The sequence below is a fragment of the Euleptes europaea genome, chromosome 13 (genome assembly GCF_029931775.1).
Source record: "Euleptes europaea isolate rEulEur1 chromosome 13, rEulEur1.hap1, whole genome shotgun sequence".
In the NCBI taxonomy this organism is placed as follows: domain Eukaryota; kingdom Metazoa; phylum Chordata; class Lepidosauria; order Squamata; family Sphaerodactylidae; genus Euleptes; species Euleptes europaea.
In genome coordinates this window covers 47,073,031-47,090,256 of record NC_079324.1, presented here as the reverse complement: position 1 = coordinate 47,090,256, position 17,226 = coordinate 47,073,031, and the positions used below count along the sequence as shown (strand labels likewise).

Below are 17,226 nucleotides of genomic sequence, written 5' to 3'. Positions count from 1 at the left end.
TCAGCTGGAGATCAGTTGTAATAGCGAGAGACATCCAGCTATTACCTGGAGGTTGGCAACCCTACTTATGGTAGGCAGAAGAAAGAGACTGGTCTTCTGACTTCCAAGTTCTGGAGGATTCTGGCTAGGAATGTCAGACTGACTGGCCTGAAATGATTGCCGTTCTTTCCTCCAACCAGTGACGGCAATGTTGCTAAATGTGTAAATGTGTTGTGAGAATTCTGATGCAGGTCTGAGAAGCCAGGGGAAGAGACCTTCTGCATTCCTCTGTGCAAATAGTCATGCTTGCTCGGTGCATCACCTATTTTGATACCAACTGTATTTGGGAAGGTGGCACTGCACGAACCCGCAAAGCAGTCTCAAACCAATTCAGACCACAGGTCCATCTAACTCAGCACGGTCTCCTCTGGTAGACTGTGAACCTCAATCAAAGAAAGGTCCGCTTGGCCCCTGTGCCTTCAGAGCCTTCTTTATCTGGAGTCTGAACTTGGGTTTTTTGCATGAGAAGCACATATCTTGCAGAATCGGACAAAGGGTGTGTCAAATCCGGCTTTTGATCTCCAACTGTAGCAGATGGCTCCTATATATACTACCTACCACTGAGCCAGAATGTTGGTGTATCTGTCTCAGTATTGGCTACTGTCTAGTGGTAGCTCAGGCAGAGAAACATCCTTTGCAACACCTACTCCCTGAGATGTGTTAAAGGAGAAGATGCCAGAGCTTGAACCTGGGACCTCCTGCATGTGAAGCAGTGTTTCACCACTGAGCAGGGTTGCCAGGTTCTCCCTAGCCACTGGCTGGGGATAGGGGGTAGATTTGCCAGATCAAGGCTGGGAAACCCCTGGAGATTTGGAGATGGATCCTGGGGAGGGCAGGAACCTCAGAGGGGCACAATACCATGGAGTCCACCCTCCAAAGCATCTATTTTCTCCAGGGAAACTGATCTCTGTAGTCTGGAGATGAGCTGTAATCCCAGGGGATCCCCCAGATGTCACCTGGAGGCTGGCATCCCTACCACTGAGCCAAGGCCCCTCTTTGGCACAGCAAGCGAGTCTTGAGCTAAAAGTGTGGGTGGAAGAATGCTGGGTGGCTGGAGAGGAGGCGCTTTTTCTGTTCTCCTCTGCCACCGAAATGCATTTCTTGGCTGTTGTCCGCCCTCTCTGGCCGCACCTGCTATAGCGCCTCAGCCGAGTATGGAAGACAGGGCTCCCAGTTTTTCTAGCTAAATTGTGGGTTGCGTCTCTTTGGTGGTGTTGCAGGGGAAAGGGAATGTTTCTTAAAAGGCTGAGGGTGTTTGTTTTGTTTGTTTTGCAAAAGAGAAGGGAAGGAGGATCATAGAATCAGTTGGAAGGGACCACTAGGGTCAACTAGTCCAACCCCCTGCACAATGCAGGGAATTCACAACTAGCTCCCCCCCACACCCCCAGTGACCGCTATTCCATGCCCAGAAAATGGCCAAAGGTGCCCTCCCTCTCATGATCTGCCTAAGGTCATAGAATCAGCATTGTTGACAGATGGCCATCTAGCCTCTGCTTCAAAACCTCCTGGGAAGGAGCGCTTACCACCGCCCGAGGAAGCCTGTTCCACTGAGGAACCACTCTAACAGTTAGAAAATTCTTCCTGCTGTCTAGATGGAAACTCTTTTGGTTTAAAGGATCCCTGTCGCTTCCCTTTATGCATTAGGCGCCTGGAGCCATTGCTTCTTGGAGTAGCAGGGCAGCTGTTTTGGAGGCACGTGGCAGCTCTGCTCCTCCTCCACCTTTCTTGAATGGAGCACCTGATGATGATGTTGTGAGGGAAAAGGCAGGGGGTGCTGAGGAGGCTGGGTTTCCCTTGCCACCCCCGTCTCACCCTGTTCCATATGAGTTCTAAGGGGGGGGGGGAGAGCTCCAGGATTCGGATTCCAAATGGATAGGGTTGCCAGGTCCCTCTTCGCCACTGGCGGGAGGTTTTTGGGGCAGAGCCTAAGGAGGGTGGGGTTTGGGGAGAGGAGGGACTTCAGTGCCATAGAGTCCAATTGCCAAAGCGGCCATTTTTCTCCAGTGAATTGGTCTCTGTCGGTTGGAGATCAGTAGTAATAGCAAGAGATCTCCAGCTGGTACCTGGAGGTTGGCAACCCTACAAATGGACATTGTGGCGGGTGGAAGGATTTGGTGCTTCCCCTGTCTGGGTCCTTGGCTGAGCTCCACAGCACCTAGCATGTGCCCACAGGAGATATTTGTGACTAGAGAGAAAATATATGGGTACTTCTCTGAGCTCTAGGTTTGGAAGGCTGAGAGGATGAGCCCTTGATCCTCCATCCTGCCCACTTTACATTCCTTGATGCGTCCTCCTTCATCTTCCGCAGACAAGGGGATGCCAAAGCCAACGGAGGAGGCAACCCTGGCTTCTTTCCTCTCTCTGGGTGAAAGATGGACACTGGGAGCTTGCAAATCTGGCGTCTCCCTTCAAGTCCTCTCTGAATCAGACACAGCGAGACGCCAAGGATTTCTCTACACACAGAGACCAGCTGTTGCTTCCATCTGCCCTGCAGAACTCTTTCGGAGGCCTAGCGACACATTATGTTGTCCTCATCCTCTCCCCCGTTTTGTCAGTCAGTCTTGGGCTGGGAATTGCATGCTCAGAGCTAAGGTTACCAGGTCCCTCTTCACCATTGGCGTGAGGTTTTTGGGGTGGAACCTGAGGAGGGCGGGGTTTGGGGAGGGGAGGGACTTCAATGCCATAGAGTCCAATTGCCAAAGCAGCCATTGTCTCCAGGTGAACTGATCTCTATTGGCTGGAGATCAGTTGTAGTAGCAGGAGATCTCCAGCTAGTACCTAGAGATCTCCAGCTAGTACCTGGAGGTTAGAATTCAAAGCAAAGCACAAATACAGACAAGCCAAAATCGAGGCAAATAAAAGAATGTCACAATGGAGTATGCTGATAATAAATATATTATGAGGAAAACCTCAAAAGGACAACCACAGTTGTAAAGAACGAAGGCACAAAAGTCCAAAATATATACAATAAATAGAAACACGAAGCGTTAATAAGTGCAAAAGGCGTAAAAACGCTCACAAATCATGAAAGTCCATATATAGAACAAGAAGCACGGAATAAGAATATAGCGCAATGGGCTTCCGGTAAAATTCCGATTTCATAGGGATTTTTTCAAGCTTTAGATTCCTCCATGTGCTTGTAGCTTCTGAAAAATAAAAATATAACTAGAAGCCATATGTAGAGATTATACAACGATATATCTTACAGTGCTTTCCATATAATTATACAAAGTTAAAAATAGACACATACCATTCAGAAGACAAAGGAATGTACCTTCCTAATATATACGGACGGCTAGATAAGACGTCTGAAGAGAAAAAGAACTTTACACCATTTTAAATCTTACTGAGAGCGCAGTACCTGGAGTACCTGGAGGTTGGCAACCCTACTCAGAACTGAATCCCTCAGCCTGCGGGGCCCACTTAGTACAAGGGCCACAGCATGTGGGAAAAGGGGACTTAATCCTTCTCCCTGTTCAGCTTTCCTGACCTCCACAAACCCTGGGTAGCTACTCCTAGCCCCATTGAAGAAGCTTACTATTCTGATGGGCAACCTGCAGGTTTCTGCAGTGGAGCAAATAGCAGCTCCCTGGAGCCTTTGGGGGCGGAAAATAGCCCTGGCTTAAACCCCCTCTAGCCATGGCCCCAATCCATAAGCCTTCCTTCCCCACGTGCCTGAGAATTAGGTTTCAACACAGAACTCCCAGCTCACATCCAGTCTACAGGACTGGGGTAGACAAGGGGAGAGGGAAGGGTGTGTGTGAGGATGAAGTAACATCTAGTCCATGGGTGTCAAGCATGAGGCCCGTGGGCCGGATCCGGCCCCTTGAGAGCCAGCCAAGGCAGCCACCCCTGCTCTCAGATCTGGGCTGGCCCGACCAAGTGACATTTGCATCACACCCGGCCCTCGTAACAGTTGTGTTCGACACCCCTGATCTAGTCAGTCTGTGGGGTACCCCTACTGAAAAGGAATGCACATTTCGTCAGAGGCAGAGTTGTGACCAAGAGACATGCCAGAAGACTGACTGTGTGTGTGTGTGTGTTTGCTTATTAGTTTAGTCATTTTAAAAACTGAATATCTCATTACATTTTCATTCAACATTTTATATATTAATAGTAATGTACCTGTAGTTAAGACAAGGGATTGTTTCCTAGCATACAGCAGATGTCCCCAACGGGCCCTTAGGGTTTCTACAAACCAAACCACATGTGTGAACACACGTGAAGCTGCCTTATACTGAGCCAAACTTTTGGTCTGTCAAGGACAGTGTTGTCTACTCAGACCGGCAGCAGCTCTCCACGGTCTCAGGCAGAGGTCTTTCACATCACCTAGTTGCCTAGTCCCTTTAACTGGAGGTGCTGGGGATTGAACCTGGGACCTTCTGCATGCCAAGCAGAGGCTCTGCCACCAAGCACAACCCTTCAGTATGGGTTGAGTGGGTGAAGAGTTACACATGATCACACATGCATCTGCCTTACACTGAATCAGACCATTTGTCCATCAAGATCAGTATTGTCTACTCAGACTGGAAGCAGCCCTCCAGGGTCTCAGGCAGAGGTCTCTTACTTCACCTACTACCTGGTCCTTTTAATGGAAGATTCAGGGCCCTGAGCCTAGGACCTTCCGCATGCAAAGCACGTGCCCTGTCAGTGAGCTATGGGCCACCTCAGATCCTCGCCTCTCATAAACTCAGACCATTCCTTTGTCAGACCCCATTGTGTGCCGTCTCTCTTCTTGATTTTTTTGCAGGCACGACGATGTCATTGGCAAAGTCTCACTCAGTAAAGAGTACATCTCGTCCCACCCACGGGGTAGGTATTGGTGGCCAGAGGACTTTTCATCCATCAGGAGGCAGCAAGCCATCTGCTCCTACTGAGAGGCAATGTGGTGGAGTGGTTAGAATGTCAGAATAGGATCTCGGAGACCCAGGTTGGAATCCCTCACTCTGCCATGGAAACTTGCTGGGAGACCTTGGGACCATCAGTCACACACATTCAGCCTAACCTACCTTGCAGGGTTGTGGTGAGAATAAAATGGAGGAGAGGAGAGCAATCATGGCAGCCACTGTGGATCTTCGCTGGGGAGAAAGGTAGGGTATGTAAATAAACCTGCGATGTGTAAGAAGGAGGGATAGGAGGCCTGATGCAGAATCTTAGGCTCCTACACTTAGGCTTCCACTGCATACACACAGTGACACGTTAGTGCTAAAAGTGGTCAAAAATGGGAGGGGGGGAATTATAATAAAACACTAATTTTTAAAAATATATGCAAAGGCCATGATTGAATAGAGCAGTTCTACTGGAGTGTAGTGCCCCCTAGTGTTGTGATGGAGAAATTCTTTTGGATGGAGATGGTGTTTTCTGCTGTACTGTCCACTAAATTTTAATTTCGTGTTTATATACTCTTGAACAGTGGTTCTCAGACTTTTTAAAGTGGGACACACTTCTAAACTTGCTGTATTTTTTTGGAATCATCTAGAATTATTTTGGAATGTACTTGCAAAGTAACTCCATGTTACTTTCTTTCCTTCCCAGTGTTGATTGCAGGGATTTCACAGGACTCTCACAATTAACACAAAATAAGTTTGTGTTTTCTTTTTTCATGCATAGTACACACACATACACACAGAGCAGCAGACTATATGTTATGGTCATTTTTCACATTATGCAGGTGCAAACCCAAATTTGCCATTGAGCCTCTTGGAGCCTCATTTCCCACCTCTTCCTTCCTGGCCTCCTGAACCACCTGTGAGAAAATCACAACCCACTTTTGGGCTCTATCCTAAAGTTTGAGAACCTCTGCTCTTACAAAAAGGGGGGCATTTTAAAGGAATTTTTATATCTCTGCTTGACTTTCCATGTTAACCGAGCCATTCTGTGTATCCTGGAGCTCGATGTGTTTTAGGGATAGGCCTTGTTGGGTTGGTTGTTTACATTTCTCTCCATTTTTATCCCATCCTTCCTCCAAAGTTGTCAGCGTGGCTCTCATGTTTCTTTACTCTTGTATTTTATCTTCATAACAACCCTATGAGGAAATCAAGCTGAGAGACAGTGACTGTCCCAAAGTCACCCAGTAAGCTTTATGGGGACTTGAACCCACATGAACACATGAAGCTGCCTTGGTCAGAACCTTGGTCCATCAAAGTCAGTATTGTCTATTCAGACTGACTGCGGTTCTCCAGGGTCTCAGGCAGAGGTTTTTCATATCACCTGCTTGCCTAGTCCTTTTAACTGGAGATGCCGGGGCTTGAACCTGGGACCTTCTGCATGCCAAGTAGATGCTCTACCACTGAGCCACGGCCCCTCCCCATCTTCCTGGTCCTAACCTAACACTCCAACTGCTACACTGCACTGGCTCTCACTGATGAGCTGAAGCCTTCAGTGTCATTTTAGAAGTAGTGTTTATTAGAATATCTGGATACGATCCATGTTGTGTTACTTCTTTTAGTTTAATAGAAATGAGTGGGGGGTGGCGAGGCTGAGATTCATTCTGCAGAGATTCTCTGCATCTTAAGGCCTGCTGGATCAGAGCACAGGCCCACTGGCCAGGTTTCTGTCTTCTACTGTGTCCTATCAGATGCCCCAGGAGTCCTGCAAGCAGGGCACAGAAGCCAAAGCCCTGCTCAGCCCTGCCTCTAAACATGGAGGCTCAATTGTGGTGGCAGAGTTGGGAACAACGGCCAGCTGTATGTGAGCTAGAACCCAATTCTGGTGAGTTTTCTCCCTGTTGCAGGTATCGACAGCTGGATCAACCTGAGCCGTGTGGACCCCAATGAGGAGGTGCAGGGCGAGATCTCTTTGGAGCTTCAAGTGTTGAAAGAGGCCCACAGACAGGTGCTTAGCTGCCATGTTATTGAAGCCAGGTAGGAGAGGGCAGTAGCTCTGTTTTTCCTCTTCCCCTTCCTCTTCTAGAGAGAGTCCTGGCATTCTCAGAGCTAGGAAGGGACCCAACGGCATGTTCTTGAACAGCTGCCCCTGTTGAGGGTGAGTGGCAAAAGGAAGTGCATCTTCACCAGTTAAACTTACAGAACTCATTGCCACAAGATGTAATGATGGCCACGCACTTAAATGGCTTTAAAACAGGATTCATCCAGGGAGGATAGGTCCAGCAAATGCTACTAGCCATGATGGCCGTGTGTGTGGGGTACAGGAAGGTGGGTTAGATAGACTGATCTTCTTACGTTCTTAAAACCGGTTGTGCCCCCCAAAACGGGAGATGGGGATTGCTCAGTCTTGGAGCAGTCATTGCAATGCAAAGCGGTCGTTGCAGCCTAAGCCCACTGCAATCCACGGTGTCAGGCCTTATCTGTTTGCACAGTGAAGAAAGCAAAAAACAAACAAAAAAAGTCCCCAAATGTTGGGGCTTTGGTGGGGGGCAGCTTGACTGATAATTGGCACTTATTTTTAAATAGACAGAGCGCTTGAAAGTTCTCACTTCCCCACTTGTGAACAGAAAGGGTACTGGAGTAAAAAGGTGTTTGTGGGTGTTGAAAGGGGAGTGTGAATTCTCTGGCCCTCATCTTCCCCCTCTCCAGAGTTCTTTACGAAGTGAGATAATTAACAGCTCATAAAAAAAAATAGCAGAACGCCAAGTTGTGAAAAGCTTGGTGGAGGGGTGGGGTGGGGGACGCTTCTGGGATGTCCTCATTCTGAGCTGAACTTTCTTTCTGGATAAGGTTCCAGTTGCCAGGACAAAATATATTTATCCCTCCCAGCAATTATGTTATTTGTTTGTTTGTCGTGTGTATAGTCCACCTTTCTCACTTGACACTCGAGGCAGATTGCGCAGTGTAAGTTGATAAACAGGCCCTGCGAAGAGACACCCATTAAACACAGCATAGGGCGATACAATCAGTATGAGGAGACACTGAACGAGCAGCATCCTGGGACTAGGATGACCGAAATCTGAATGAGCGAAGCATATTAGGCATGACAAAGGGTGTGGATATAATGAAGAAAAATGGTATAATATCAGTGGGAAACAATGAAAGAACAATAGGGCAATACATACAGCAAGCTGGTAATACATAAGAACATAAGAAAGGCCATTCTGGATCAGACCAAGGCACAACAAAGCCAGCAGTCTGTTCACACTGTGGCCAACCAGGTGCCTCTAGGAAGCCACAAACTAGACGACTGCAGCAGCATTGTCCTGCCTGTGTTCCAAATCACCTAATATAATAGGCAAGCTCCTCTGATCCTGGAGGGAATAGGTATGCATCATGACTAGTATCCAATTTTACTAGCAGCCATGAATACCCCTTTTCTCCATGAACATGTCCACTCCCCTCTTAAAGCCTTCCAAGTTGGCAGCCATCACCACATCCTGGGGAAGGCAGTTCCACAATTTAAATACGTCCTGTACAGTGGTATAATTCACAGTCCCTTTCCCTTCCTAGAGCATCTTCCTGAACCATTCTGTTATCGTATCTCCCTGCTGCCTTTCTAGAAAAGCTTTCCTGTTTTACATCGTTTGCAGAATGAGTGAAGCACGGGAGCCCTCCTGGTCGCCTCCGGCAGGCCATTCCTCAAGGTGGGGGCCACCTCAGAGAAAGCAGGTGTATGGGCAGTTGCTGATGCTGCCGGTTTGCAAGGTGGCATCTGCTGAAGGCCCTGGACAGATGAGCGGAGCTGTTGGGGCGGAACATGGGAGGAAAGGCGGTCCTGCAGATATGAGGGCCCAAGGTTATGCAGGGCTTTGTATGTGATAGTCAGTACCTCATATTGAACCCAGCAGCCAATGGGCAGTCAGTGGAGTGTATAGTATTCAGGCCCCATCTAACTCCTAGTAGCCAATGGGTAACCAGCGGAGTGCCTGCAGAATGGGTATAGTATGCAGGCCCCATCTAACGTCTGTTAGTAACTGAGCTGAGGCATTAAGTGTTTGATAGGGCTGTCATTTAGAGGAGGGCAGGGAGCTGTTCCTGTTGGCAGCAGAGGATAGGACTTGCAGTAATGGGTTTAAATTGAGGGCGGAAAGGTACCGGCTGGATATTAGGAAAAAGTGTTTTACAGTAAGAGTTTGACAGTGGAACCAGCTACCTAGGGAGGTGGTGAGCTCCCTCTCACTAGCAGTCTTTAAGCAGAGGCTGAACAAGCGCTTGTCAGGGATGCTCTAAGCTGATCCTGCATTGAGCAGGGGGTTGGACTAGATGGCCTGTACGGCCCCTTCCAATTCTATGATTAGATGGGCAAGAGTGATCCTTGCCCTGGGACAGCAGCAGAGTAGTATCTTAGGTCAGGATGGACCACTGTGTCACCAACTAGCATGCAAGGTCTCTAGAAAGCTTCATCAGGCTCTTTGCTTGCAGCAAAAACCAGGGCGAGGCAACAACAAAGGGAAGACTTTGGCCTCTGTGCCCTGCTCATAGCCCTGCTAAGGACATCTGGCTGGCCAGTGTGGGAAACGGATGCTCAGTTACACGGACCATTGTTCTGATCTAGCAGAGCTCTTAGGAAGCTATAAGGGATGCTGGAAGGAAGATGGTTCCTAGTTTGTGAGGCACTGCTTTTTGTTTTTGTTGTTAAACGCTTAGGGCTGTTTAGCTTGGAAAGAAGGCAGCTAAGGGGAGACATGATAGAGGTCTATAAAATTATGCATGGTTTGGAGAGAGTGGACAGGGAGAAGCTTTTCTCCCTCTCTCATAATACTAGAACGCTGGGGTCATCTGCTGAAGCTGGAGGGTGAGAGATTCAAAACTGATAAAAGGAAGTATTTTTTCACACAACGCATAGTTAAATTGTGGAACTCCCTGCCCCAGGATGTGGTGATGGCTGCCAACTTGGAAGACTTAAAGAGGGGAGTTGACATGTTCATGGAGGAGAGGGGTATTCATGGCTACTTGTTAAAATGGATGCTAGTCATGATACATACCTGTTCTCTCCAGGATCAGAGGAGTATGCCGAATATATTGGGTGCTGTGGAACACAGGCAGGATGGTGCTGCTGCCGTGGTCTTGTTTGTGGGCTTCCTAGAGGCACCTGGTTGGCCACTGTGAACAGACTGCTGGACTTGATGGACCTTGGTCTGATCCAGCATGGCTTTTCTTATGTTCTTATGTTGTTCATTACCTGTCTGTTAGTAAGCAGTGAGTTTCCAGATCAGACAGCCTGAATTTAAGAACGGCATATCGTACCTCTCATTTTTTAAATGAAGTGCTAGGAATCCACCCTAGCGGAGATGTCCCACTCTGCTGTACAGTTCTGCAGGAAGGCTTGAATGGGTGGGGGAGGGGGGATGTGGAAAACAACTCTGTCCTGGTCTTATGCCGTGTCTCACTAGAGAGACAGTTCATCAAAGCAGAGAAAGCATCCTGCTTCCCTGGAAACAGAAGCGGGCACCTAGGCAACCAGATGGCCAATGGAGGAAGGGGAGATAGCAGAGTTTATATGGAGGGGTGGCTGTAGTGAGTGAGTGGTACAGTCAGATATGGTATTACAGACCAGCATAAGGTCGAGCTGGGGCTACCGGCATCCCTCTGTAAACTTTACAGATCCAATCCCCTTTACAGATCCAATCCAGCCCGGATAACCTACAAGAACCCCTGTGTTTGTTTGCTTTGGGACGATGTTCCCATGATGGGTCAAAGCGTTTGGAACTAAGAGTCCCTCAGCCTATTGAGGAAATGACTGCTTTATGTTTTATGACATTTGGATGTGTTAACTTTTTCTTTTGAATTTAGGCCTAAGGCAGTGCCAGTTAGTGATAAGAAACAAAGTGTCCCATGTGATAGCTACCCGGAGATAATGTGAATGCCAGTCTACCCACCAGTCCCAGAATGCGAAAGCAAATTATAGGAGTACATTAAGTGTGTCAAAGTTAACCAGATACAGTAGAAGAATAGAAGGAAGACACATAAAAACGTAAGAAAGGCCATGCTAGATCAGACCAAGGTCCATCAAGTCCAGCAGCAATCTGTTCACACAGCGGCCAACCAGGTGCCTCTAGGGAGCCCCCAAACAAGACGACTGCAGCAGCACCATCCTGCCTGTGTTCCACAGCTCCTAATATAATAGGCATGCTTCTCTGATCCTGGAGAGACTAGGTATGCATCATGTCTAGTATCTGTTTTTACTAGTAGCCATGAATAGTCCTCTCCTCCATGAAAATGTTCACTCCCCTCTTAAAGCCCTCCAAGCTGGTAGCCATCACCACATCCTGAGGCAGGGAATTCCACAATTTAACTATGTGTGTGTGTGTGTGTGTGTGTGTGTGCATGCCATCAAGTCACAGCTGACTTACGGCAACCTCTTGGGGTTTTCAAGGCAAGAAACATTCAGAGTTAGTTTGCCATTGCCTGCCTCTGTGTCAGCTGAGAGAGTTCGGAGAGAACTGTGACTGGCCCAAGGCCACCCAGCAGGCTTCATGTGGAGGAATGGGGGATCGAACCCGGTTTGACAGATTAGAGTCCTCTGCTCTTCACCACTACACAATGCTGGCTCTCAAGACACTCATTAGATGTTGTTAAAAAACTGGGTTTCTTTTATCGGCAGTCAAGCTCCGACATGTCTTTATGCATGTAAAATGTGTCTGTTTTTAATCTTTATATCCTGCCTTTCTTCTATCACAGAACTCAAGGCAATTTACATAGGATTCCCAGAAGCTATCCCATGCTGGATCCATTCTTGCTTAGCTTCAGCAACATGGTTGTTTGTTGCACCCTCCAGAAACGATTCCCTGGGACCCTAGTAGACCTGTTTTCATGTTACACTGAACATCTGTGCATCCTGCATGCATGCTTCTACATGTGTTTGTACTAAAGATCAGGTGCACATTCACTTTACAGATGAAACCAGGGACTAGTACTCAGATGACTATGGAGCTTAAATCACATGTACATGCATTGAATGTAAAATGAGAATTACTGAATGCACGTTTGAAGAAAAATCAAGTGTACACTTAACATTTAAAGAAAAATCAAGTGTACACGTATGTGCCTTTGCTGTAACTTGTGAATGAGGTGAATGCGTATCTGGGTTCAAAGAACACAAGAAGAGGCTGTGTCTCCCCCAGACACATTGCAGTGGTTCCTTGCAACATCCAAGCTCCTCTTTCCACCTAGTTAGGAATTTTGCTAGCAAATAAAGAAGGTTGGAGGATAACTAGAACACACATCCTTTTGGGATTCAGTAGGTTCAAGTGAGTCTGAAGGGCGAAATAATCCCCCTTCCTTACGAATTGCATCCCCCTACCCTAGATATTGCCTGGAATTCGTAGAATACCTCCAGCTTCTATCTGGCTTCTTTTTCCCCTTAGAGATCTTGCGCCACGTGATATTTCGGGCACCTCGGACCCCTTTGCCCGCGTACTATGGAACGGGCAGGTCCTGGAAACATCTGTGAGTATAATCCAGAAACATTATTATCCCCCCTTCACCACAGATCTGGGGGAATGAACCCTTCAGTAGTCCTTCCTCCACTTAATGAACTCAGTCCTGCCAGCGCTGCTATCTCAATGCATGTTAGCGGTGGGAATTGTCAAGTTCCTGGCAGCCGGTCACAGCTGAAGGTCTTGAACTGGAAACTTCACCGCTGGTGATCAGAACCGAACCTGGTGAGCTGTGGAGATTGTGCCTGTTCAGATTTCACAGCCCCTTGAGGGACAGAGAAGGGTGGGCTACATTAGTGTCTGTGACTGGCACACATTAGGAAGCCTCTGTAATTCCACTGGGAAGACAGCTCATCTCTGGACTACTGAGTTCCCCTGGAGAAAACGGATGCTTTAGAGGGTGGACTCTATGGCATTGTACCACACCGAGGTCCCTGTCCTGCCAGGCTCCATCCCAAAATCTCCAGGAGTTTCCCCATCTGGATGTGGCAACCCAACCCCCCCCATCCCCTACCAGTGACCAAGGGGGACATGGTGACCCTATACCTCGGGGGTGGGGGGTCACCCAGCAGGCCTCATGTGGAGAAGCGGGGAATCAAACCCAGTTCTTCAGATTAGAATCCACTGCTCTTAACCACGATACCATGCTGGCACTCCATTACACCATGCTGGCTCTTCAGGTTCAAGACAGGGAAACCTCTTTCTGTGGGTTCAAGTGCACCTTACAATTGCTTCCACATTTATTTTAAGCAGTTAGCTCCCTGGATTTACCAAAGAGAATCTAGGGGGAGAGGGGGGGGGACTTAAATTTTTTCATCTTCTGCTGTTTTCTTGCTAAAAAAAAAAAAGTCACCCTGAACTGATTTTACCTCCACTGGCAAAAATGTATGGGAACGCATATTTAGGGTTGCCACCTCTGGGACATTTCTGGCAATTTAGGGGTGGAGCCTGGGGAGTCAAGGGACTTCAGTGGAGTATAATGCCATAGAGGTCACCCCCCCAAAGCAGCCAGGGGATTTTATCTCTGTGGTCTGGAGTTCAGTTGCAATTCTGGGAGATCTCTAGGCCCCACCTGGAGGTTGGCAACCCTATTTTTCCTCTTCAGGGGGTAAAACAGGTTCTGGGGGGGGGCGTTTTTCAGGGAGAAAATGGCAGGGGATTAAATGGTTAAACTTTCCCTCTCTCCCCACACAATTCTCCTTCTAGGTAAAAGCAGTCCTAGGAGCTAAATTTGCAAAGGGGAAAATGTCAAAGTAAACACGGATAAAACCATAATAATATAGTTGAGCCCTATGCGTAGTGTAGTTTACCCGTCTGCTCAGATGTGCCATGTGAATAGATTCCAATTTGGGATCCTGACAGACAAGGTGAATGGTGTACCTGAACATGGAAATTTATTGCATTTATTTAGCTATGTATACCCCTCCTTTTCACCCCAATGGGGATCCAAAGCAACAGTAACCCTGTGAAGTCATTTAGTAGGGTTGCCAACCTCCAAGTAGAAGCTGGAGATCTCCTGCTATTACAACTGATCTCCAGTCGATAGAGATCAGTCCACCTGGAGAAAATGGCCGCTTTGGCAATTGGACTCTATGGCATTGAAGTCCCTCCCCTCCCCAAACCACGCCCTCCTCAGGCTCCTCCCCAAAAATCACCAGCCGGTGATGAAGAGGGACCTGGCCACCCTATCATTTAGGCTGAGAGTGTAACTGGCCTAAATGTGGGCTGTGACCTGGCTAACATGCAGCTGGTTACTTCTGCTGGATTCCAAGGAACTCTTCCTGCCCCCGCCCCCCAAGGGCTCTGGTCCTTGTAATACGGACAATCGTCTGCAAAGATGTCACAGTTTGAAGGAATCTGGGCAGCAGTGAGGGGGGTAGGATTCCTGTCTGCCCCGTTAAGCTAGTGTTCCCTAAATAGTGCTTGAATCATGAACTTCTTCCTTTAATCCATGTTCCCTCTTCTGGCACATGCAATCCTCCGTCAAAGGAGAAAGTGAAAGGGAATGGTTACACTCCTTATAGGGCTGGAGAGAGCTTGAGTGTCTTACGCCTTCTCTTGTCTCTACAGATTATCAAGAAAACCCGCTTCCCACACTGGGATGAGGTACTGGAGTTTGTCCTGGAAGAGGAAACTGTCGGAGGAGCCCCCCTTGCTGTGGAGGTCTGGGACTGGGATATGGTGGGCAAGAATGACTTCCTGGGAAGGGTGAGTGCCAAGGAAGGTGTGAACAAAGACCTGGAAGAGACTGGCCGTGGGTCTAATGCTGTTAAGGGCTTTGTAATTGATAGTTAAGACCTTAAATTGAGTCCAGTCATTGACTGGTAAGCCATGGAGTGTCTGCAGAGTTTCCATCCCCTAGCTGAAAGCTTGCAGGAACTTAGGAAGGCAGAGCCTTGGCTTGGGAGTCTCTCTCTCCAGTGTCACTGACCATGTGCCAGAAGACACCCTTCTCTCTTTTGTGCAAGAAGTTTATACCAGAGTACGGGTCCTGGGAGGGTTGTAGAAGTGATGTTGTGTTTTCTGATTCCATTGTTTGCCGGTTGCTCCTCTGGACCTCTCCTCTGATCCTCCTCTGTCTCTGATACACGCAGGTCAAGTTCTCTTTGGACACCTTGCAGAAAGTCCCTCTCAAAGGCTGGTACCGCCTGCTGCCCTTCCCCAGTGCAGAGGAGGACGCTGGGTAAATGTGGAACCTCTTCTGATGTTCTCGCGTCATAGGGTTGAAAAGGGACTGAAAGGCCCATCTGCTCCAGCTGTACACCCAAAAAGCAGATCTGCCCTGTCTTATTTCAGAATTGCATGAAGCAGTTTTTATTGGGCAGTAGTGATAGAAAGCATAGGGGGCGGGGTCACATTTAAGGTTATGTCATTCCAGGCCTGCTCATTTAATTGCATTGCGTGCAACTTTCCCAAGTTTGCACAAAAGAACTCTTCAAATCATCCTTTGCGATCTACATTTTGGGACTGTGTGTATGCTGACTGTATTCTGGTTTCAGTGGAAAGCTGGGGGCACTGAGGCTGCGAGTTCGTCTTGCCGAGGATAGGATCCTGCCCTCCAGGTACTACCAGCCGCTCATAGACCTGCTGATGGAATCCATCTTGTGCCCACCAGAGGTGGGTACTTGACCAGACACTGGCTGGATAGAATTGTGATGGGTTTTTACCTGTTTTGTTCTTCAGAGTGTGGGGTTAAAAGAGAGAAAAAAATGGAAGGGGTGGATCAAGTAGGAACGTATACAAAATGGGGGGTCGTAACAATGCCGAAAAGCAGGTTTTCTTTTTCTAGCCAGATTGAAAACTAGTTGGGAGGTAGGCAGCCTTTGGCAGGTAGGTACAGGCAGCCAGAGTAAGACATTGCAGGACCTTGGAGAGTTCCTTAGAATAGTAGGAGTTGCTCCAGCAAAGTCCATCGCTCAGCAGAGCCTTGATGTTCCCAAGAAGGTCTGAGGACAGCCGGAGCCTTCCCCTTGCACAAAAAAACCCCCTTCCTGTGTGCAAACACATCAAATTACATATGCACATCGTTCCAGTACTTCAGTCTGCACCCAAGTCTATTTTGGGCACTGAAGGAAGGCAGTCTTTAAATGCATATTGACATCTTACTTGGGGATGCTATGCTGCACTGCAGGAGAAAGGTGATGTCACACCCCTGGCCATGCTGGAAGAGGTATGCTCGGTGGAGAGTCGTCAAGATGTGGCTACCAAACTAGTCAAGATCTTCCTTGGGCAAGGCCTGGTGGTACCCTTTTTGGACTACCTGAATCTCCATGAAGTTTCCAGAACCAGTAAGCACTCTGCATTCAGACAACCGTTGTATTTCAACCTGGTCCCAGGTTCAACATCACAACCAGAACGACCACATGACCAGGGCTATCTCTGTGTGTGTTGCAATTCTGTAGGAAAGTCGAAAGCTGCAGGAACTGGGGCTAGGCGCACACTCAGGCTTTCTGAGAATCTCCGTTTTCATTTTTTAAATAAATGGGTTTTTAGTCCATATCAGTGGTCGGCAAACTCATTAGTCAACAGAGCCAAATATCAACAGTACAGCGATTGAGATTTCTTTTGAGAGCCAAAACGCCTTTTAACAACCATTCATGCACGTTAGGTTTTGCCTTGGATTTGCCGCTCTCTGGATGCACATTTTCCCCATCTGCATTCTCAAAACTCTGCAGGGGGGCTTATTGTTGAGTTTTGAGAATCTGGATGGGGAAAATGTGCATCTGAGTGGCAAATCCAAGGCAAAACCTCCCATTCATAAAGGGCCAATAACCCCCCATGCAGAGTTTTGAGAATCTGGATGGGGAAAATGTGCATCTGAGTGGCAAATCCAAGGCAAAACCTCCCATTCATAAATGGCCAATAACCCCCCATGCAGAGTTTTGAGAATCTGGATGGGGAAAATGTGCATGTAGAGAGTACAAATCCCAAAAAGAGAGTACAAATGAATCAAACATGGCTTTGCCCCCCGGGCCCCGACCTCCTCCTCCTCCTCCTCCTCCTCCTCCTCCTCATAAATACACAAACACACACGAAGCTGCCTTATACTGAATCAGACCCTTGGTCCATCAAAGTCAGTCTTGTGTACTCAAGACAGGCAGCGGCTCTCCAGGGTCTCAGGCAGAGGGTCTTTCACATCACCTACTTGACCCTTTAACTGGAGATGCCGGGGATTGAACCTGGGACCTTCTGTATGGCAAGCAGATGCTCTACCACTGAGCCACGGTCCCTCCCTAGTCATAACTATTATAAAAACAGAGATACTTAAACGTTTGGAACGAACCCCTCGCCTTCCTAGCGTGACCGCTTCTCGCAGACTAAGATCCTGCGCCTGCTTACTCGGGAGTAAGCCTAATGGA

The 17,226-nt window shown here is 48.0% G+C and overlaps 1 protein-coding gene across 1 annotated transcript in view; it reads left to right on the top strand.

The window, feature by feature from the left end:
* RASAL1 (RAS protein activator like 1) overlaps window positions 1-17,226 on the top strand; it is a 54,701-nt gene that overhangs the window by 17,983 nt on the left and 19,492 nt on the right. Inside the window, exons 4-10 of the mRNA XM_056859053.1 lie at window positions 4,790-4,851; window positions 6,773-6,902; window positions 12,296-12,377; window positions 14,438-14,575; window positions 14,962-15,050; window positions 15,367-15,484; window positions 15,999-16,155. Coding sequence (XP_056715031.1) covers window positions 4,790-4,851; window positions 6,773-6,902; window positions 12,296-12,377; window positions 14,438-14,575; window positions 14,962-15,050; window positions 15,367-15,484; window positions 15,999-16,155 — 776 coding nt within the window. The remainder of the gene's footprint in view (window positions 1-4,789; window positions 4,852-6,772; window positions 6,903-12,295; window positions 12,378-14,437; window positions 14,576-14,961; window positions 15,051-15,366; window positions 15,485-15,998; window positions 16,156-17,226) is intronic.